The sequence below is a fragment of the Odocoileus virginianus genome, chromosome 18 (genome assembly GCF_023699985.2).
Source record: "Odocoileus virginianus isolate 20LAN1187 ecotype Illinois chromosome 18, Ovbor_1.2, whole genome shotgun sequence".
Classification (NCBI taxonomy): domain Eukaryota; kingdom Metazoa; phylum Chordata; class Mammalia; order Artiodactyla; family Cervidae; genus Odocoileus; species Odocoileus virginianus.
In genome coordinates, this window is record NC_069691.1 from 21673199 (window position 1) to 21696059 (window position 22861).

At 40.8% G+C, this 22861-nt stretch overlaps 1 protein-coding gene across 15 annotated transcripts in view; it reads right to left on the reverse strand.

The window, feature by feature from the left end:
* Positions 1 to 312: 312 nt before the first annotated feature.
* The window catches only part of SPATA6L (spermatogenesis associated 6 like), a 76579-nt gene continuing 54030 nt past the window's right edge, over positions 313 to 22861 (reverse strand). For 11 of the 15 annotated variants that reach the window (XM_070480436.1, XM_070480434.1, XM_020875107.2 and 8 more), the window contains 6 exons: positions 18718 to 18820; positions 13352 to 13386; positions 12425 to 12621; positions 7029 to 7122; positions 5857 to 5959; positions 2504 to 2677 (listed from right to left, as the gene is read on the reverse strand). In XM_070480436.1, coding sequence (XP_070336537.1) covers positions 5870 to 5959; positions 7029 to 7122; positions 12425 to 12621; positions 13352 to 13386; positions 18718 to 18820 — 519 coding nt within the window. In that variant the 3' untranslated portion in view covers positions 2504 to 2677; positions 5857 to 5869. Of the gene's footprint in view, positions 981 to 2503; positions 2678 to 5856; positions 5960 to 7028; positions 7123 to 12424; positions 12622 to 13351; positions 13387 to 18717; positions 18821 to 22861 lie in introns of those variants that run through there. The other 4 variants (XR_011492800.1, XM_020875104.2, XR_002310183.2 and 1 more) reach the window with 4 other exon arrangements.

The window sequence follows — 22861 nt, forward strand, 5'->3', positions numbered from 1 at the left end:
ATCAGTCCTCCCCAGTTACACATTTAAAATCGACCGACTTCTTTTATGTTAGACATATCATGTACACTCTCCATTTAAAAAATCTTATTTATAATTCAGGGTCTATAATTCTACTTATAACTTTGGGTCAGTCAGGTGACCATAGGGAGATGCCCTCATTGTACAGCAGCTTCTGCTTGGAGGGCCCAGGCTCCACCAAGGAGATTTTCCCAGGAGCCTCTGTAAACCCAGACCCTGTGAAACATGCTTGTAAAATATGGCCCAGGCTCTGATAGATCTGCAACTGTGAAAGTCAAGAAAGGAATAATAAACTGAAGCAAGACAGGTGGGAATTTTTATTACGTTTAGTGACTCAAATCTTCCCAAAGTAATCTGAACCCTAATGTATCACAAAATTATTCATATTATTATATATTTCAAAAGCAAAATCCTGCTGCAATCCTGGCCCTAATATAACTCCTCAAAACTGAAATAACTCCTTGAGAAACAAAAAGATAAAATAGGAATGACTTAAATGATGGAGTTAGCAGATCACAGAGTGAGCAAAAGGCAGATTGATTTGTGAAAGGTAACAAAAAGACTCTAGATAAGAATGGGCATTTAAGATCTTACTCCTAAACTGAATTAAGGAGCTATGCTCAAACCATTAAAACAAAAAAAAAAAAAACACTGAACAAGTGTTACAGTGTATACCTAAACAATAACTGCTATGGAATACCAATTTATTAGAACTAATTTCCTTCAGCTGCTTATGGCCTTCCCAAGTGGCCCTTTTCTGGGAACTGTACCATAGTCTTAATATAATATAGTATTTTTTTTATTATCGATGACTAATTGGACCTCAACATAATAAATTGACAACTATAGTTTCAGACACACTGAGAACATACAAGCAGGTGTAACTTAAGCACATCCTCTCTTTTCCAAGGTTGAAATGTTTGTTGTTGCTTCCCGGATGGTTCAGTGAGTAAAGAATACACCTGCAATACAGGAGATGCAGGAGGTACGGGTTCAATCCCTGGGTCAGGAAGATCCCACAGAGGAAGGCACAGCAACCCTCTTCAGTATTCTTACCTAGAGAATCCCATGGACAGAGAAGCCTGGCGGGCTATAGTCCATAGGGTCACAAAGGGTCAGACATGACTTAAGCATGCATGCATGCATACTTTTACTAGGCTGAAATTCTGTGAAGGGGATAAATGAATTTAGTTTTATTTCTGCTTTTGGACTTTTTTCTCCTTTAATTTTAAGTTTCATTTTCCTAATTTCCCTAATGAACAAATTCCTGTGGTCCTGATGAGAGAAGAAAACTTGGTTTTCATTGAATCTTGTAAAATTGAAAGGGTTTTGGGACATGGTAGAGGAAAACACTCAGGCTACAATAAGATGGGAAGACAAAGGTTCCGCTTTCAGGCCCTCTCTTCCCTGGGTCTGCAGACCCACAAAGATAAACTGCTGCTTCAGTTCATCTCCATCCTCTTCTTGCTTCTCAAACTGGGTAAGCATTTCATAAAGGCACCCTTCTACCAATTTTAAATCTGGTTTTTGCAGTCACTTCTGCCAAAGCAGAAATGTAATTTAGTGTAGCTCTTTCCAAGAAATATTTGAAAGAGGTTATTTTCCTCTTATAAATTTATTAAGGAGTGCTAGAAAAAAAGGAGGGATAGGTGACAGAAAAGTGAAAGTGAAGTCACTCAGTCATGTCCAACTCTTTGTGACCCCATGGACTGTAGCCTATCAGGCTCCTCTGTCCATGGAATTTTCCAGGCAAGAGTACTGGAGTGGGTTGCCATTTCCTTCTCCAGGAGACCTTCCCAACCCAAGGATTGAAACCAGGTCTCCTGCATTGCAGGCAAGACGCTTTACCGTCTGAGCCACCAGGGAAGCCAGGTGACAGAAGGAGTAGTTTAAAATACAATCTAAAGAAAGCAGCCTTCTCTTACAAATGTATCCTAGAAACTAAATCTTTAAAGCAAGACCTGAATTCCCCAAAAACAATGCTCCCTCTTCCTAGGTTTTCAGTGGATCTCATGTTAATAAATAAATGAAGCCTAATGCTAAAAAGCAAACAACCACACACACATACATAGAGAACAGATTTACCAAAAATGGAAAATCAGAATGATAGTCTTTTTATCTGGAGGATATATCAGATTATTCCTCTAAACAGCAGCTTCCTCGAGCTCATGAAAAATGTAAGACGAAAGGTAAGGAACAGGGAAAGGACAGGATGGGAAGTCAAGAGAAGGGAAATAGAGGTGGAGAGCTGAGGGCAAGAGGGGAGGAGGGAAAAAGGAGGAAGGAGGGGGAAAAAAGAACATTTCAAGAACATATCCACTGCCAAAAATAAGGAACATCTAAAAAGGCATCTTGACATTTTCATCAGAATTTTAAGTGCTTTCCAAATGGAGAAGAACCTGCCACCCAACTATTGCTACTTTCTATTTCAAGCTCAAAACAAACACAAACTGTAACACAAATAGTCCAGCTTGACAAGAAAACATGAGCCCCAAACACTTTAATCAGTGACTCTTACCTGGATACAAGAGACTGGGTACAGGTTTGATTTAAAGGGGGTCAGACACTGGTGATTTGATACACAGAACAAAAACGGTTGTTCAGCTGACTCAATGAGTGAGCTCTTCATGATACTCCTGCAGCTTTCATTCAGTCTCCCCTGTGAAATGCGAAGACATTTGACACACTCTATGTGGCATTAAGAAGAAGGCAATCAACCAACACAACCAAGGAGAAGAAAATGACTTCACTCAATCCCAACCTTGGGGTGCAGCACCTTCTCCCACACTCCCAGAATCAGGTGATATTAGGTTAGCAAGACAAATACCTGTGTGACCTTGGGCAAGTTACCTGGGCTTTTTTTTAGAATATCAGGATGATGACAAGCAGACAGAGTATTTACTTCTTAGTGTTATTCTGAATAATATAGTCCTTAGTAGTGGAGTGAAGTCGCTCAGTCCTGTCCGACTCTTTGTGACCCCGTGGACTGTAGCCTACCAGGCTCCTCCATCCATGGGATTTTCCAGGCAACAGTACTGGAATGGGCTGCCATTTCCTTCTTCAAGTATAGTCCTTGGCATATAGTAAATTTGTGGAAACTGCTAGATGTTACTGAGCTGAACTGTTAAATATGCCCATATTAATTCTATTCCATGGAACAATTATTTTTGAGCATGGAGGGGGCCAGTATAAAATCTGAGGGTATTCCGAATCCCCCCATCCTCAAAGCACTTGCCGCCTACTGTGGAGATTCTTAGTCCTAAAATGCATATTAAAATCCTCTGAAGAATCTTTATAAGAAAAAAAACTGATGCTGGGCACCACCCACAGAGATTCCAGCTAAGTTGGTCTGGAGTGGGGCCTGGGCATCAGCATTTTCCAAAGCCCCCAGGTGACTCTATTGCTCACTAAGGACTGCCAACCCAGGAATCTGCCATGTGATTTGTGTGCAAGGCCACTGCCTGTGTGGTCTGTTAAGACTCTGACAGGTCCAGGAGCCCCTGGAACGAAGGGAAGTGTGTCGTTTTCTGTTGTGTCAATCCCCACAAGCCATCAAATGAAAATCCTGTTGAAGTTGGTGACCAAATCAGAGAGGCAGGGCCCCCAAGGTTGGAGACTGGGCATCTGTAGGCTGGTTTGCTTTGTTGCTTTGATTGTAACAGAGGTGAAAGGACACCTGTGGGAGGAAGTAAAGTGGGTCCTGCCTGCCAGCAGAGAGGGTGAGGTTAGAAGCCATTCCAGCCATACCATTTGGAGCTGGAGGCCTAACGAACTATGACAGAATCAGAAAGCAGCATTTTGATTCACTGTTGTCCCTTCCCCATCTCCCTTTCTTGGTTTATTTCCTTTTTGCTCTGTAATTTTAGAGAGCTCTTTGTGCTGCAATTCTTATCTGTGTCTGAGGACTCCAGGGCCTGAGTTCCTTGCCCTCCCTTGAGGTGGGATCATTGTAAGTGGACCAGCTCCTGCTGCAGGCCGGCCACAGTGGTGGCAGCTGGGATCATGGGAGCAGCTCACAGGGATGGGACACTCGGTAGGCAGAGTTGGTACCATTGTTCGGTCTCCCCTCCAGCCCTCTGCCTCCTTCTTGGGAGAGTTTTCATAAGGAAAGCAAACCAATAAACCACAATACAAGGCTGAAGGAAACCTATTTCCTAAGACAGAATTTACTAATTTTTTTCTTACCTTCTCTGTATCCCCTCACATCAGGGTCCACATACTAGCTAGTTCAGGGCTTTAGGTAACTTAATGGTAGCATGATGAAATTCAACACAATTTGACATTTGGTAATTACGTGGGCCATGTTTCCTAAGTGGCAATTATGTGGGTTGTCTTCTGTATAAATGCCTAGATGACGATTTTAGAAATGGGAGATTAAGTGGACCAGAAGCCATCTTTTAATCTACCAAGCAGAACGTTCTAAGGCAGAAGCCTACAAAAATGCGAAATTACCAAGCTGTCCTCACATTCCTCTGTGCCGGAGGTGAGTACTGGCTAGCTTTAGGCAAGGCGACATGTGCCTTCAAGCATGAATGACCATAAATCAGAATTTTAGGAGCCTGATGACAGTGAAAACCTAGCACATCATCCCACACATCTTTATTTTTCAAAAAGATCTGTAATAATCTTGATGTTGCTAGACTGAAGGACTACATGATACAACATCATAGGACCCTCTGGGAGATGCTCAAGGGCAATGTCCATCAACTCTGCTTGGGTTCCTCTTTCTCCCCAGGTTTCTCCTATCACAAGCTCCAGGTCTGGAGGACAATGAAATTTAATGGGTAAAAGCATGGTCACTGGAGCCACATCACTTGGGTTCAGATCACAGCTAAGGCCATTCACTAGCCATGCTACCTTGAGCAAGGCATTTAACATCTCCTTGCCTCAGTTTCCCTACCGTAAAATGCTACTGGTGATAGTACCTACTTCTTAAGAGCTCTTGTGATCATTAAATAGCAACTCACTCAATACAACTGAAGCATTTAGGTCAGTTCCTGGCACTCGGAAAGCCCTTAATAAGGAAAAAATATTCTTATGCTGGGTTTGGGTAGGAAGCAAAAGAAGAAAAAACGTGAAAAATGATGACAGCCCACAAAAATGACCAACTTCTTACCACACAAGTGAATTTGAGAATTGCCTCATCACTTGAATTTTAACAGTCACTCACAGAAAATATTTACTGAGCACCAACCACAGCGGAAGGTCATCTAATGCAAGGGTGGTGACAGCGAGGTAGGGGAAGGCAGGCTCCTGTTCAAGGCTCACACCTGGCAGGTGTGGTTGAGTTCACCCAAGTTAAATGGGACCGCACTATAACTCTGGCTATAAAATAGTGGGTCAGAAAACAGAGTCCCTGGCCCAAGGAAGGTGTTATTTAAGTAGAAGGGGCAGACTTTTAAGCAATCAGCCCACATAAAAATAGAACAACAATGAAAGAAAACTGCAGAAGGCTACAAAGGTGTACACCTCAGAGGAGGAGGGGCTGCCATGGAAAGCCATGAGACCTGAAAGGCAAAAAGAAGTGACCCAAACAAAGTCAGGAAGAAGTAGTCTAGACAGAGAGCATGTGCAAAGGGCCCATAGCAGAAAAGAGCTCGTGTCTGAGAAGCGGGAAGAGGGACCGTTAGGTAAGGAGTGGGGAGGGAGAACACAAGAGGAGGTAAGGCTGCTGGTAGACCCACACATGTGCTGTCATCACTACACTGTGTGAAGGGAGAACATAGTTCTTGTCTCCTCCTGGAGTCTTGTCCACCATATTTTCTAGGTGCTTTGTACTGAAAGCAGGAAGCTGAAATTGTTTTAGCAAATCAAGAAGCACTTAAGCTGCTTACTTACATAAGACAGCAGCTTAAAAATATTTCTGTTCATGTGCACGGTATTTCTTCAGGGGGTAGCCTGGTCTGTCGAGGATATTCTTTACTTCAGAGATGGATTCTTCCTATAACACAAACAAAGCCAGCAACTGCATTACTCATAATGTAATACAGGTCAATGATATTGCATGTGTAGTTTTGCATTTAGGAGATCTATGAATCCCATGTATGCCATATATGTTGTGTTCATGATATATGTTTGTAGATACTATTTTTTCTCCCTCTCTCCTTTTCTTTTTCTTTCCTCTTCCTTCTTCCCTCCCACTTTCCCTCCCTCCTCCCTTTCTTTCTTCCTCTTTACATTTTAAAGGGATTCCCCCCTTGAAAGGATTTGGAATTAAGAAAGCAAAACAAATGACTCTGCAGAGAGGCAATAAAACAATTCACCACCCAGGTAATTAGGGTAATCAATATTCATTTATAAGTCTGATCCTATAAATCTAGGATATGTCAGCATTTAAATAAGTCAAGATGACCAATTCAACTACATGTTATAATTAAACCCAACTAAGGGGTGTACTGTCAACCTTCCATCTGAATTGGTTTGAGCTGGTGACAGGCCACAGCTAATGGCTGTAGACCTGCCATAGAGGAGTACTGAGTATATCTGTGTATGGATGGGAAACACTCCCCTCAACCCCAGAAAAGTCCAATAGTCAAAAACACCTGATTAACTTTGAGGAAAACTTTCTTCCATGTTGTGGGCTCCCACAGACCACACATGTCCCCGGATTCGTCCCTGCACTGGGATTCCTGCCCAGAGTGGAAGTGAATGTGCTTCAGGAGGACACTGTCTTCTCTAAGTCCTTTCACAGGACCAGGCTCCCTCTCACTTCAGGACCTCTGCCTGATGCATCCTGTGCTCTGAAGTATTAATAGCTGCTACTCATCGCTCAGATTGCAGCTCCACTGTCTCTTCCTCAGGAAAGCCTGACCTGAGTGCCAACCAAGTCAAGCACTCCTTTTCAGGGAGTGAAATACCCTCAGGATACCATGTACCTCCTTGGTCAGCATCACAATTTTACACTTGCTTCTGAGGTTACCTGATTAATGTCTATCTCCCCTGCTAGACTGTGAGACCCAGTTCCCATACTATTTTGTCAGCAAAGATGTAATTTCATCAGAAGTCCTGACCTTGTTTAGGAGTTGCTGAGCTCTGTGGGACATCAGAAGACCGCAGACCCTTTCATGGATCTTCTTCCATGTTGCCTGGGACCCGGGGTGGGGCCTGCTCAACAGAGTACACAGGGTGGAGTTATCATGTAGCTGATAAAAGGATACTTAGACTGTATAATGGGAAGGCTCGATACTTATAACTAAGAAGTGAGAAAAAAACAGCAATATATAAAATAGTATGCACAGTGTAGTTTCAATGTCTTTATTAAACCTACACGTAAGAAAAGCACCAGGAGTAAAAACTGCCAAGATGTTAAAAGTGGTCTGTGTCTGGGTGTGCATTCCTTTTCTTCTCTGTACTTTACTATTTTAGATATTTCTCCAAAGAACCCTGCTTTTATATTTTAAAAATGTAATCCAAAAATTTTTAATACAAAATTAATACCTACTGTTTCCACCACGAGGATCTTATTTCATGTTATTTCCTTTAGGCCCTTCAGACATAAACTTAACCACAGGTCTTAACAGTGTCTTCTGGTTCCTCAAACATGAAGCATTTTCTCCCTTTCACAGGCACTTTCCAGGACTTCTCCCTTGGGTAGAATGCTGCCACCCACAACCCCCACCCCACTTGTGTTGAGTCCTTACCACCCATCAGAATTCAGTTCAGTTATTGATTCCTCAGGAAAAGTCCCTTCCTGTAGAGGAGGTCAGCTTCCCTATTTCATGCACTTAGAGCCAATCCATCCCTCATTCATAGCACTTTCCCCAGTGGAGATTTTGTCATTATTTGGTTAATGTCTGTCTCTCTTCCTAGGCTGAAGTTGGGACTGAGACTCCTAGGCTAATAGCTCATTTCAGGGCTTTGTGGGTACTGAACACCACATGGGAATTTATTACACTTTACTTGAATGATGAATTCATTCATTCATTTTTGGGAGGAGAATGAGTGCCAATTCTTAAACTGAGGCAGAATTTGCAATTTGATTATGAAAAGCACACTGAAAAGATATTGTCCTTAAGTGCCAAAAAATTTTTAGCAATTTGGATAAAATCATTCTCTGTAATTAAAATATAATGAACATTGGAAATGACAGAGACATGTGGGAATCAATCCAGTTATTACACCACACTAATGATTCCCTCTGTAGTTGCCCCTCCGCTCGGTCTGGGATCCATACCCAGGCCACCCATCCTGGCTCCATGTAACGAGCACAAACCCTTTGGTTTCCAGGAAGACAAGACCAAGAGAATGACTGATGTACACAAATCCATTGACTGATGTACACAAATCCATTACCAACCCAGGAAAATGACTCACAGCAAATGAAAGCACCACCTAAAGCACTGACCATATTTAAAGGCAAGGCACATCATTCCTATACTCCTCTAAGAATTTTTAAGATGAAGGAATAGAAATATTTTGAAGCTATAAATGAAGCTAGCATTTAAAAATAAGCACCAGCTGGACACTGTAAATGCTTTTTCATTGGTCCTGAGTAACCAGTGCCAGAGTGATCCCTATGCTTGTTACTATATGCACTCAGCACTATATTTGAAGATCTCTGAGAATGATGAGTCAATAAGCAAGGGTAGTGCTATGCCTTGATTACAGCCTTGATTACAGTGAGGATGGGGGTTGAAGGGATGTGACACTACCCAGTCACTGGAGCTAGGAAACAGGCTCCAGAGTGTTCCTCCACGTTTAGGACTACCATTTCCCCCGCAGCTAGTTAAAAGGGTTTTCCATTTCCTCCCTTAAAACCCTGGGCTGATTCTCACTCCAAAACTCACCTTCCAACTCACCCCTGCAAACTTGGCCCTTGCTGATTTCAGTATTGTCAGCAGAAACTCAAAAGGTACTTCTCATGTGCTTCTATGGTCTGAGCAGGAGGAGGCTAGCCCCAGTGGCTCACATGAAAAGAACAGTGAAGGAGGCAAAGCTAAGCACTGAGAGCGAAACCAAGACCCATATGGTTGACTACCAGGAATCCCTGAGCATGTCTTACAGAACAGAAGATACGGAAATTGCTTGTTAAAAATCCCTGTTTGCAACCTGCCTTTATTGATTAAGCCTGCTTTAGTTTTTCTTGTTTTTCTTTTTCCCTTCTTTAATTGCATAGCCTCCAAGCTTCACATAGCCTAGGAACTATATCACAAGACTCCTTAATATCCCTACAGATAAAGCTTCTGACATTATGGGTCACTATAGTAATGGTGGGCTTAAGTTATTCTCCAAGAATATGGAGTTGGATCCTGTTTGAGTCAAGCTGGCTAAGACTGGTTGGGACCACTGATCTTAAAACTGTGTCCGAACAGACAACTGATGAATAATTCTTTTACATCAGAGGGCCAAAAAGTCCACCCTCAGATCATGCCAGGCACCTCCACTTTTGAACACACACCCCATAAAAAAGCATGTAACCTAGATATGCCTGGGTAAAGCACTGATTACTTCACCTTTTCTCCACTTCCAGTGGCATTTCCTGGACCCCCAACCACCTTTTCTCATGCCTAAGACCTCATTGCTTCTTTATCCCATAAACATCTCCACCCCATGCCGTTGGGGAAGCGGATCTGAGACTCATTCTTCCATCTCCTTATTTGACTGCCTTGTGAATAAATTCTTTCTCTGCTACAAACCTCAGCACCTCAGCGTTGGGCTTGCTGTACATAGAGCAAACGAATCTGGAACAAAACCCAGTGTTCAGGGCTACCTCTGTGATCATATTAAGGTCAACAGGGAATGGCTTCTTCCCCAAGAATACAAAGGGATATCCTTTACTCAGAACAGTTGTCTTAAAAATATTATTTTCAGTGCCACCTCCCTGGAAGTTAAGGTAGCAAACTACCCTGGTTGGCCCAGAACCAAGAGGTTTCCCAGAATGCAAGACTTTCAGGGCTAAAGCCAGGATGGTCTTAGACAAACCAGATGACCTCTGTGTGACTATGCTATGCTTTTCTCTGATCAAGGCCTTATTTACAAATTCACAGTCTGATTAGATCTAAATTTATCAGTTTAGAGTGACTTTGGACACACAGAATTTGCTGACTCATTAGAGATAAGTGATTGAAACTCTGGTCTGCAGCCAGAGTCATCATTCTACAGTTCAACTGTGCTAATTCCTGTGACTGACTTGCAAAAGCTGCCACTTGCCATTTCCTCCTCCAGGGCAACTTTCCAACCCAGGGATCAAACTAGAGTCTATTATGTCTCCTGCATTTGCAGGCGGGTTCTTCACCACTAGCACTACCTGGGAAGCCCCACTGCCTTCCAGCTGAGCCCCAATTCCTCAGCTTGGTTTCCACAGCCCCCCTCTGACTATCAGCCTTGGCACCCGCTCACCCCCCAGGCTGCTCTAACTTCTAGAAGCTGATAGCACTCCTTGCCTTCTCTCCTTCCATTCCTCCCCTCCATTAACTATCATCATCCAGTCCCCTCCCCTCCAGGCCCCCATGAAAATGCCACCTCCTCCATGAAACATTCTAGAGTACCATCCTTCTCCTTTATACTCTGATAGCATTTTGTCTGTACTGTTCTCAAAGTTCTGCCCTGTAGAAAGTTCTCTGTGTACATTACAAAAAAAAAAAAAAAAAAAAAAATCCTCTGCTAGGTTGGAAGTTTTCAGAGATGAAAGGAAATGTCTTAAATGTTAACATTTCTATCTGAGGCCTAACAGGTCGACTATCAGTTCTGTTTTCCTTCTGAGGCATTATATTTTTCCTGTGTCAGCAAATATTTATTAAATGTCTACTAAGTACCATGAATTAGTAACTGATTCCTCATGTGTCTTTTTTTTCTTTTTGGCCACATCACACAATGTGCAGGATCTTAAATTTCCCAACCAGGGGCTGGGATTGAACCCATGCCCCCAGCAATGGAAGCTCAAAGTCTTAACCCCTGGACCACCAGGAAATTCTCCAACTGTGTTATTTAGATGGAAATTATTCTCAAAACTAACGATGCAGAGTAAAGCAGACTGGCCTATCCTTCATTCAAACCAACTATCTTGAAAATATTATCTTTGGTGCTACTTCCTTGGAGCTGTGACCAACTGTCCTGGTTTGCCTGGGACCAAGAAGTTTCCCAGAATGTGGGACTGTCATGGTTAAAATCAGGACAGTCTGGGGCAAAACTGGATGGTTAATCACATTAGTGGGGAATGAAGATTGGAAAATAAAGGTTCCTGCTCTCAATCTCTGGTCTGCCCTCCAGACACATGTAATCAATGTTTGGTGTGTGTGTGATGATGATATAAATAAGCCAACAAACCATGTCAAGAAAAATAGAAAGAAACTATACCCACATATTAATCATGCTTGTCTTTGGGTGGTAGGACTGATAGGTGATTTTTTTCACTCCTTTTCATTTTTCTATAATTTCCAAACTTTCTCTAGTGAGTTCTTTTATACTAGTGAAATCAAAACCTGGGGTTCTAATATTCAGTTCAGTTCAGTTCAGTCGTTTAGTCGTGTCTGACTCTTTGCAACCCCATGAACCGCAGCACACCAGGCCTCCCTGTCCATCACCAACTCCCAGAGTTTACCCAAACTCATGTCCATTGAGTCAGTGATGCCATCTAACCATCTCATCCTCTGTCTTCCCCTTCTCCTCCTGCCTTCAATCTTTCCCAGCATCGGGGTCTTTTCAAATGAGTCAGTTCTTTGCATCAGGTGGCCAAAATATTGGAGTTTCAGCTTCAACACCAGCCCTTCCAATGAACACCCAAGACTGATCTCCTTTAGGATGGACTGGTTGCATCTCCTTGCAGTCCAAGGGACTCTCAAGAGTCTTCTCCAATACCACAGTTCAAAAGCATCAATTCTTTGGTGCTCAGCTTTCCTTATAGTCCAACTCTCACATCCATACATGACTACTGGAAAAACCATAGCATTGACTAGACGGATCTTTGTTGACAAAGTAATGTCTCTGCTTTTTAATATGCTATCTAGGTTGGTCATAACTTTCCTTCCAAGGAGTAAGTGTCTTTTGATTTCATGGCTGCAATCACCATCCGCAGTGATTTTGGAGCCCCCAAAAATAAAGTCAGCCACTGTTTCCCCATCCATTTGCCATGAAATGATGGGATGAGATGGCATGATCTTAGTTTTCTGAATGTTGAGCTTTAAGCCAACTTTTAATGACAGATAATAATGAAGAAATAAATAGTATCTATGCCAACTGAGGTGCCTATCCCATTTTCAACAAACATTCTGAGATATGCTTTCCAGAGAGGTAAGAGAAAAATCTCAATTCTTACTTCTGGGATTATTTTTCAAGGAATAATAATCTTTCATGTCAAGCTTCCCCAGCTGAATATTCCTAAGGAAGCAAACTGATAAAGTGACCTGACTTTATTCCTGCCGGACCACAAGTCACTCTTCTAGCAAAGAGATGGGTGCTGGCTGCTGACCTTTGTCGGAGAAGGGGCTGATCCAGAAGAGGGCTGGGAGATCTGGAGTGCTGGGAGGTGTCAAATGAAGTTTCCTGGTGAAAATCAGCATCCCCTTGGTTACTGTAACTGGGCGAGGGCTTTCCAAACTTACTTGAATCTAAAGATGATGGTGATTCATTCCTTAAAACAATCCGTTCATCTGGCTCTTTGATAACCTGAGTGACAATGTGCATTCATCTTTAGTTATAGCTTTTGCTTTTGTTTGCTTATTTTAGAGCTGGGGGTTGGGTGGGACAAGGAAGAGAACTGGGGGCAAGAAGACAGAATACCTGCCCCCAGGTAGGGGGGCATATATAAGAGGAGTGGGAGCAGAGAAGACTAGAGACAAAATGCTCAGGAGTCAAGGGCAAGGAAAGATAACCAAATTCATTTGGTATATATTAAAAAGCCAAAATAAACTCATGCTCTGAATTTTGATTTGTGAGGATGAGGGATTATTGCATTTGGGAAAGAAAAAATTTTTAGACAAAATATTTAAATGCTATGGCAAAGGAAACTCAGAGTATTCCATTTTCTTTATGTATATTCATTGTCATGTTGTAACATGGAAGCTTGCACCTTCACCTGAACAAGCCAATCAGACTTTAAGAATAAGTGATTGACCAACTCTCTATATTCAATTCGAGAGAAAGCAATGAAAATTACTACTGATAAAGTAGGTATTAAGCCTACATACACTTTCACTGGTGATTCATCCTACGAATGAAAGGAGTTTACATGAGGGGAAAAAACCAACTAAAGCAAAGCAACTCAAGTTAAACTATAGCAATTCCACACGCAGCATAAGCTAGAAATGTATTTTCAACTGCTCATGAGACAAAGCACAATAATTGACATTATATAGCTGGTAATAAATCATTTTACAAATGCTACTTCTAAAATTACCTTCACATTAGCTGCAAGACTGTCAAGAGAAGACGCTAGAAGAAAGAGAAACAGGTGTTTCAAAGACTCATTATTACCAGTTACCCCTAAAGCTCCTATTACATTTATTGCACAGCAGTACAAAAACATTACACAATGAATGAAATTATTAGAGAACTTAAATGACCCCTTGTAAATCATACCGTCACTTTTAAGTCTCCCTGAAGTCACAGAAATTCTATGAGTTTTTTTCTGTCCTCTTGAGGTAAACAATAATGTTATATTAATAGCAGCACGTATGGCTATAGGAAGGGTAAAAGTGAGTCTAAAGTGAAGCAACAAGTTCAGTAGTCCTTGGGCAGCTTGGAAAACATTTTTGCCCAGGTGTCCACAGCCTAAAAGAAAGCCACGTGGCTCAATATAAAATTCAAAGCCTCTGCCTCTCTGGCATTCCTTTTATATTAGGTTTACATAAAATCCTACTTACACAGAAACTCTGAGTATACTTGTCCAAGACAGACAAAAACGAATACATGAGAGCTTGAAAAAACAACACAGCAAAGATGAAAATCATTATGATTACATCAAGTAGATCTAATACTGGTAAGAACTACTAGAAGTAATAAATACACAGACAAAACCAAGACTAAATGAGATTTTTCCAGATTGAAAATAAAATGCTTTTGAAATGAATATTTGCAAGGCTATGCTAAGACCACCATGGCTTCCCCCAGCTGACTGGGGCTGAGGCAGTGACAAGGGACTGCTGATTCCCCTGTATCACTGGTGACAAGAAGGAAGATATAAAAAGGGATTCTTTTTAAGCATGTGAATTGTCATATTCTCTGGGCATGCACGTATGTGTGTGGCCATCTTGTCCCAAAAGCTCTCTTCTACCACACTCCCAGCTGAGCAGGGAATCAGTAGTGCTAAGGCCCTTTTTAGCTATAGCCACAAACCTGCCCTTTTGCATAGGAACCCCCTTGCTACTGATCCCAGGGGGCTTGCCCTTCTTCCCTTGCTTCTCAAAGTGTTGTCCATGGACCAGCAGCATCAGTATCACCTGGAAGCTTGTTAGAAAAGAAGGATTCCAGGTCCCACCTCAGCCCTATGGAACCAGAATCTGCAGTTTAACAAGACACCCAGGTGATTCAAATGCATATTGAAGTTTGAGAAGCACTGCTTTATTCTACCTTAAGCCCGGATGAATGAGCTGACAGGTGACCTAAGGAAAGGTCTGGCTTGGAAGCTACAGGGATTCCAAGGATCTGAGCCCAGAGGTCTGAACGTCTTCTCTAAATGTAGGTGTGCCAAAAACTTGATGTGTGACCTGTACACACTCTGTAACCTCTCTGGAACCTTAGTTCTCCACCTGCCAGGATTAAGAAGAGACAAAGGCCGAGACCAATGTGATACATGACCCCACTGTTATTTAGGTAGATTAAGCCCAGCTGTCCTCCCCAGGAAAGGACACTTTCTGTTGCTTGATTTCATAGTAATGGGGAAGACAGTGCTGTTTTTATGGACTACATGGGTGGTTTTCAATCTAAATATCAGAAAAGATGAAGCATTTTCTGCCTCAAATTCTGTCACCTATCTTTGACTTGTTGCTATAGAACAGTCACCGTGATCCAAGAGAATACTGGCTTGAGTTATCACAAGAGACTGTGCAGCCCCTTAAAAGCAGAATCCTTTCAGGCTAAGATAGGAAACCTGTTGTCAGGGATGGTATAAGTCCAGGTCAGGAGAGTGGGCCATGACCATCCCTTTCTAGCCTAAGGGTTAATTCAGGAATGGTTGAAATTCACTGCCATGACATTCAGTACTGACACAGGTTCATGTATTTCACTCATAAAGCAAAGTTCAGTTCAGTTAAAGTTCAGTTCAGTCACTCAGTAGTGTTCAACACTTTGCAACCCCAAGGTCTGCAGCATTCCAGGCTTCCCTGTCCATTACCAACACCAGGAGCTTGCTCGAACTCATGTCCAATGAGTCGGTGATGCCATCCAACCATCTTACCCTCTGTTATCCCCTTCTCCTGCTTTCAATCCTTCTCATCATCAAGGTCTTTTCCAATGAGTCAGCTCTTCATATCAGGTGGCCAAAGGATTGGAGCTTCAGCAACAGTCCTTCCAATGAATATCCAGGGCTGATTTCCTTTAGGATTGATTGGTTTGATTTCCCTGCTGTCCAAGGGACTCTCAAGAGTCTTCTCCAACAACACAGTTCAAAAGCATCAATTTTTTGGTGCTCAGCCTTCCTTATGGTCCAATTCTCACATCCATATATGACTGCTGAAAAAACCATAGCTTTGACTAGACAATCTTTGTCAGCAAAGTATGTCTCTGCTTTTTAATATGCTGTCTAGGTTGACCATAGCTTTTCTTCCAAGGAACAAGTGTCTTTTAACTTCATGGCTGCAATCACCATCTGCAGTGATTTTGAGGCCCAAGAAAAGAAAGCATGTCAGTGTTTCCATTGTTTCCCCATCTACTTGCCATCAAGTGATGGGACTGGATGCCATGATCTTAGTTTTCTCAATGTTGAGCTTTAAGGGAGCTTTTTCACTCTCCTCTTTCTCTTTCATTAAGAGGCTCTTTAGTTACTCTTTGCTTTCTGCCATAAGGGTGGTGTCATCTGCATACCTGAGGTTATTGATATTTCTCCCAGCAATCTTGATTCCAGCTTGTGCTTCATCCAGCCTGGCATCTCGCGTGATGTACTCTGCATATGAATTAACAAGCAGGGTGACAATATACAGCCTTGATGTACTCCTTTCCCAATTTGGAACCAGTCCGTGTTTCATGTTCAGTTCTAACAGTTGCTTCTTGACGTTCATACAGATTTCTCAGGAGGCAGGTCAGGTGGTCTGGTATTCCCATCTCTTTCAGAATTTTCCACAGTTTGTTGTGATCCACATAGTCAAAGGCTTTGGCGTAGTCAATGAAGTAGAGGTAGATGTTTTTCTGGAATTCTCTTGCCTTTTCTATGATCCAACAGATGCTGGCAATTTAATCTCTGGTTCCTCTGCCTTTTATAAATCCAGCTTGAATATCTGGAATTTCTTGGTTCACGTACTGTTGAAGCCTGGCTTGAAGAATTTTGAGCATTACTTTGCTAGCATGTGAGATGAGTGCAATTGTGTGGTAGTTTAAACATTCTTTGGCATTGCCTTTCTTGGGACTGGAATGAAAGCTGACATTTTCCAGTTCTGTGGCCACTGCTGAGTTTTCCAAATTTGCTAGCTATTGAGAGCAGCACTTTCTTTATTTTTTTAGTGCAGCACTTTCAAAGCATCATCTTTTAGGATCTGAAATAGCTCAACTGGAATTCCATCACTAGCTTTGTTCATAGGGATGTTTCCTAAGACTCACTAGACTTTGCATTCTAGGATGTCTGGCTCTAGGTGAGTGATCACACCATTGTGGTTATCTGGGTCATTAAGATCTTTTTTGCATAGTTCTGTGTATTTGCCACCTCTTCTTAATATCTTCTGCTTCTGTTAGGTCCATACTATTTCTGTCCTTTATTGTGTCCATCTTTGCATGAAATGCTCCCTTGATATCTCTAATTTTATTGAAGAGATCTCTAGTCTTTCCCATTCTATTGTTTTCCTCTATTTCTTTGCATTGATCACTGAGGAAGGCTATCTTCTCTCTCCTTGCCATTCTTTGAAACTCTGCATTCAGATGGGTATATCTTTCCTTTTCTCCTTTGCCTTTAGCTTCTCTTCTTTTCATAGCCATTTGTAAGGCCTCCTCAGACAACCATTTTGTCTTTTTGCAATTCTTTTTGGGTATGGTTTTGATCGCCACCTCCTGTACAATGTTACGAACCTCCATCCATAGTGCTTCAGGCACTCTATCAGATCTAATCCCTTGAATCTATTTGTCACTTCCACTGTATAATCCTAAGGGATTTGATTTAGGTCATACTGAGTGGTCTAGTGGTTTTCCCTACTTTCTTCAATTTCAGTCTGAATTTGGCAATAAGGAGTTCATGATCTGAGCCAAAGTCAGCTCCTGGTCTTGTTTTTTCTGACTGTATAGAGCTTCTCCATCTTCAGCTGCAAAGAATATAATCAGTCTGATTTCTGTACTGACCATCTGGTGATGTCCACGTGTAGAGTCGTCTCTTGGGTTGTTGGAAGAGGGTGTTTGCTATGACCAGTATGTTCTCTTGTAACTCTGTTAGCCTTTGCCTTGCTTCATTTTCTACTCCAAGACCAAACTTGCTTGTTAACTTGCCTGTTACAGGTATCTCTTCCTGCTTTTGCATTCCAGTCCCCTATGATGAAAAGGATATCTGTCTTTGGTATCAGTTCTAGAAGGTCTTGTAGGTCATCATAGAACTGTTCAACTCCAGCTTCTTTTGGCATTAGTGGTTGGGGCATAGGCATGGATTACTGTGATATTGAATGGTTTGCCGTGGACACGAACAGACCACCAAGGGGATGTCTTAACCCAGCAATTCTTGACGTATGATCCAGGGCCTCCCCATTGGTCCCCAAAACCTTTTAGGAATTCTGCAAGGTCAAAACTGTTCTCCTAATAGTAAGATGTGCTCTTTTTCATTCTCATTAGTAAGAGTTTTTTACTAAGACTAAGTAAGTAAGTAAGTAAAAGACTAAGTAAGTCTTTTACTAAGAGATGTCTCAACAGTAAGACGTCTTTTTCATTCTCATTCTCTTATGACTATATAACAGAGTTCTCCAAAAGCTATATGATATGTCATGAAGACACCACTCTGATGGCTAATGGAATGTGTGTGTGTATATTCTTGTGTTTTATAAATTCCTCAGATTTAATGTCTAATGCTAATTGCTGATAGATATCATTCACATACAGAAAAGCTCAGTGTGGCTCTCAATAATACTTAGCACAAAAGGGTCCTGAAATCTAAACGTCTGAGATCCCCTGCCTTAACCTCACATTTTCAGAGAGAACTGGCTCTCCTCCTTGCTGACATGCAATCTTGTAAAGGAAGTGTTGCCTCTCCTGATCTCCATCAATTCCCTGCTGCATCCTATCCTGAGAAATGGTGAGTCTTATTTGTTAGCTATCTGTGGTGCCTTTTCAAGGAGATCCCACCAAGACAAGATGTTCCCTGCTTTTCCAACAGCCACAACCTGAGCACACTCAGTGGTGACACTCCTCAGGGTACCTCCCCAGTTCCTTCTAGGGAAACTCTGAAACAGATGGCATCTCTGCTGAAGACTCTGCTCATGGGAACCCCCTCCCTGGAAACTCCCAGTGACAGGGCACCTGAGAATTAGGCCCCGAGTTTCCAGACAAACGTGTGATTCCTCAGAATGAAAGAAGACTTAGAGGTAGGATGCAATCGTTCCCATGGGGAAACTACACAGGACTAACAAGAAAACCAAGTACCTCTTCTCACTGGAAATGGAAAGTTTGAAAAGTTAGGTTTTCTTCTAGACTTCTGGGAATGATGCTGTGAACTGTTCTCACCAAAGGGCTTTGCACTGTCCACCTGAAAGGAAAGGAATGAGACTTGAACCCACTGTAGCTTATATTACCCTCTCCTCATTCCCTCTAATACCTTTCTCCCCCTTCAATCACAGTCATGCAGGTGAGAAAAGAGAAGGTTGGGAACAAATTAAAGCATAGCCTCCGGGTATATAAAATGTTATAACCAACAGGGAAACTTGTTTGTCCCTACTTTCACTGAGGTTAGAACACATAGATATGGGCTATGACACAGATCATATTCTAATCACTGGTAAGGCGAGTAAAGAGCAAATGGAGTTTGTTTCACATTCTTTTAAAATAGGATAGCTTCATGTTCCTAAACACTCTGAGCAGTACTGGCCTAGGCAGTGTCCTCCCTGAAGACAGGGATTTTCATAAAGTGATCTTTCAGCCTTCCACATCCCCTTTCAGTCTGAGTGTCTATATCCTTGAAAAAAAGAACAGTGGTGACAATATTATTTTAGTTAAGGTGACCAAATTTTCCTACATTCAACAACATGATCTGCCAACAGGTAAAAATACTTGAAATAGAGACTTTTCCAGAATGTCTATGACATACAGTTGTTTAATTTTCTTTGTAACCTTGTTTTTTATCTTTTTAACATCAAGAAGTCATGTTATACTATTATTCTTCATTCTACTTCAAGAAATAATTTGATTAGAATTTATAATCTTGACAACATCAGGTCCTCTACATTTTAATTTTTCTACTTAAACATCAGATATCATCAGGAAATCTGGCTAAATAAAAGAGTTAATATCTATAAGCCCTTAGGAAAGAGCTTGGTACATAATAAAGACTGTATATGAATTTGTTAAATAAAAGTATCATGTAAATTTTAATTCCCTAAGAAAACTTCCAACATTTTAAGGTTATATAGTTCATAATGGCATACAGTAAAGTTGGGTATTTTATTAAAATATATATCAAATGGAATAAATCAGACCCAATATACTCAATTTAACAATATTTGTATGAAACTATGTTTAGAGTGCTAGATTTTGCCAGGCATTTTTACAAGTTACCTGAAGAAAACAGCTATCCTGTATTTTCTAGCCAAACAACATCTCTGTTCTACCTGCAAACCAATGCTATAACCAGTCATCTGAAAAGCACCTTGACTTTGGGATTTACCATGTTTCATTTCTTGTGTCTAATATACAAACATCACACAGGTAATTCTGAGTCAAATTATCAACTTGACAATAATATCAACCGTTAACATTCTGGAGAATAAGTCATGAACTACAATGTGGAACAGAGTTCATGAAAAATAGGAATTATGTTCATTGAAAAGCTGCAGGATATAAAATTAAAACACAGAAATCCCTTGCATTCCTATACACTAACAATGAAAGAACAGAAAGAGAAATTAAGGAAACAATACCATTCACCACTGCAACAAAAAGAATAAAACACTTATGAATAAATCTACCTAAAGAAACAAAAGACCTATATATAGAAAACTATAAAACACTGATGAAAGAAATCAAAGAGGACACAAATAGATGGAGAAATATACCATGTTCATGGATCAGAAGAATCAATATAGTGAAAATGAGTATACTACCCAAAGCAACCTATAGATTCAATGCAATCCCCATCAAGCTACCGACGGTATTTTTCCAAGAACTAGAACAAATAATTTCACAATATGTATGGAAATACAAAAAAACCTCATATAACCAAAGCAATCTTGAGAAAGAAGAATGGAACTGGAGGAATCCACCTGCCTGACTTCAGACTGTAGTACAAAGCTACAGTCATCAAGACTGTATGGTACTGGCACAAAGACAGAAAAATAGATCAATGGAACAAAACAGAAAGCTCAGAGATAAATCCACACACCTATGGATACCTTATCTTTGACAAAGGTGACAAGAATATACAATAGAGAAAAGACAATCTCTTTAACAAGTGGTGCTGGGAAAACTGGTCAAGCACCTGTAAAAGAACAAAACTAGAACACTTTCTGACACCATAAACAAAAATAAACTCAAAATGGATTAAAGATCTAAATGTAAGACCAGAAACTATAAAACTCCTAGAGGAAAACATAGGCAAAACACTCTCTGACATAAATCACAGCAGGATCCTCTATGACCCACCTCCCAGAGTAATGGAAATAAAAGCAAAAATAAACAAATTGGAGCTAATGAAACTTAAAAGCTTTTGCACAATGAAGGAATAAGCAAGGTGAAAAGACAGCCTTCAGAACGGGAGAAAATAATAGCAAACAAAGCAACTGACAAAGAATTAATCAAAAATATACAAGCAGCTCCTGCAGTTCAATTCCAGAAACATAGACAACCCAATCAAAAAATGGGCCAAAGAACTAAACAGACATTTCTCCAAAGAAGACATACAGATGTTCAACAAACACATGAAAAGATGCTCAACACCCTCATTATCAGAGAAATGCAAATCAAAACTACAATGTGGTACCATCTCTCACGGGTCAGAATGGCTGCTATCAAAAAGTGTACACACAATAAATGCTGGAGAGAGTGCGGAACAAAGAAAACCCTCTTACACTGTTGGTGGGAATGCAAACTAGTACAGCTACTATGGAGAACAGCGTGGAGAGTCCTTAAAAAAACAGAAATAGAACTGCCATATGACCCAGCAATCCCACTGCTAGGCATACACACTGAGGAAACCAGAATTGAAAGAGACATGTGTATCCCAATATTCATCAAAGCACTGTTTAAAATAGCCAGGACATGTAAGCAACCTAGATGTATATTGGCAGACAAATGGATAAGAAAGCTGTGGTACATATATACAATGGAATATTACTCAGCCATTAAAAAGAATGCATTTGAATCAGTTCTAATGAGATGGATGAAACTGGAGCCTATTATACAGAGTGAAGTAAGTCAGAAAGAAAAACACCAATAGAGTATATTAACACATATATATGGAATTTAGAAAGATGGTAACGATGACCTATATGCAAGACAGCAAAAGAGACACAGATGTAAAGAACAGACTTTTGGACTCTGTGGAAGAAGGCAAGGGTGGGATGATTTGAGAGAATAGCATTGAAACATGTATATTATCATATGTGAAATAGATCACCAGTCCAGGTTCGATGCATGAGACAGGGTGCTCAGGGCTGGTGCACTGCCATGACCCAGAGGGATGGGATGGGGAGGGAGGTGGGAGCAGGGTTCAGGATGGGGAACACATGTACACCTATGGCTGATTCATGTCAATGTATGGCAAAAACCACTACAATATTGTAAAGTAATTAGCCTCCAACTAATAAAGATAAATGAAAAAAAAAAAATAGAAAAAAAAAGAACTAATACTAGAAGTGTTTTTAACATAATAAAAACATATTTAACTGTAAAGAAATGAATCTGCATATATAGTATAATTACAATTACAACTTTGTGGGAAAAAATAAGGCCTTATGAATATTAAAAAAAGTCAAAAGAAAATGTATCAAATTAAACAATGACTTTATTATTCTAGTGAACTTATGGGTAATTTTTTTTCTTGAAACTTTCTGTATTTTCCTTTACTTTTACAGTAGTCAAAAAAAAAATTAAGACTATGAAAACAAGTGTGGTTAAATTTGTGCACTACTTCCTGATGGCTAAATCTAATATAACTTAAATTAAGGACCTTGACTATGGCATATCATTGCTTCTTCCACAGCCACATGTTTCCTACTCTTCAAGTGTGGCCAGGTGAACTCCCTGATGGTCCAGTGGTAAAGAATCCATCTTGCAGTGCAGGGGACAAGGGTTTGATCCCTAGTCAAGGAACTAAGATCCCACATGCCATGAGTGACTAAGCCCGAGCAGTGCAGCTAGAGAGTCCGTGCACTACAATGAAAAGATTCTTCATGACTCAACAAAGAGCTTGCATGCCACAACCAAGACTGGAGGCAGCCAAATAAATAAATATATATTTTTAAAAGTTGGCCACTGAACAATGATCTTATTATGAAAACTCAAGCAGTTTTCTTAAAACTGATGAGGCTTTAGTTTCAAATTTGTACAGAGTATGTGCCACCCTTTGATATGAATC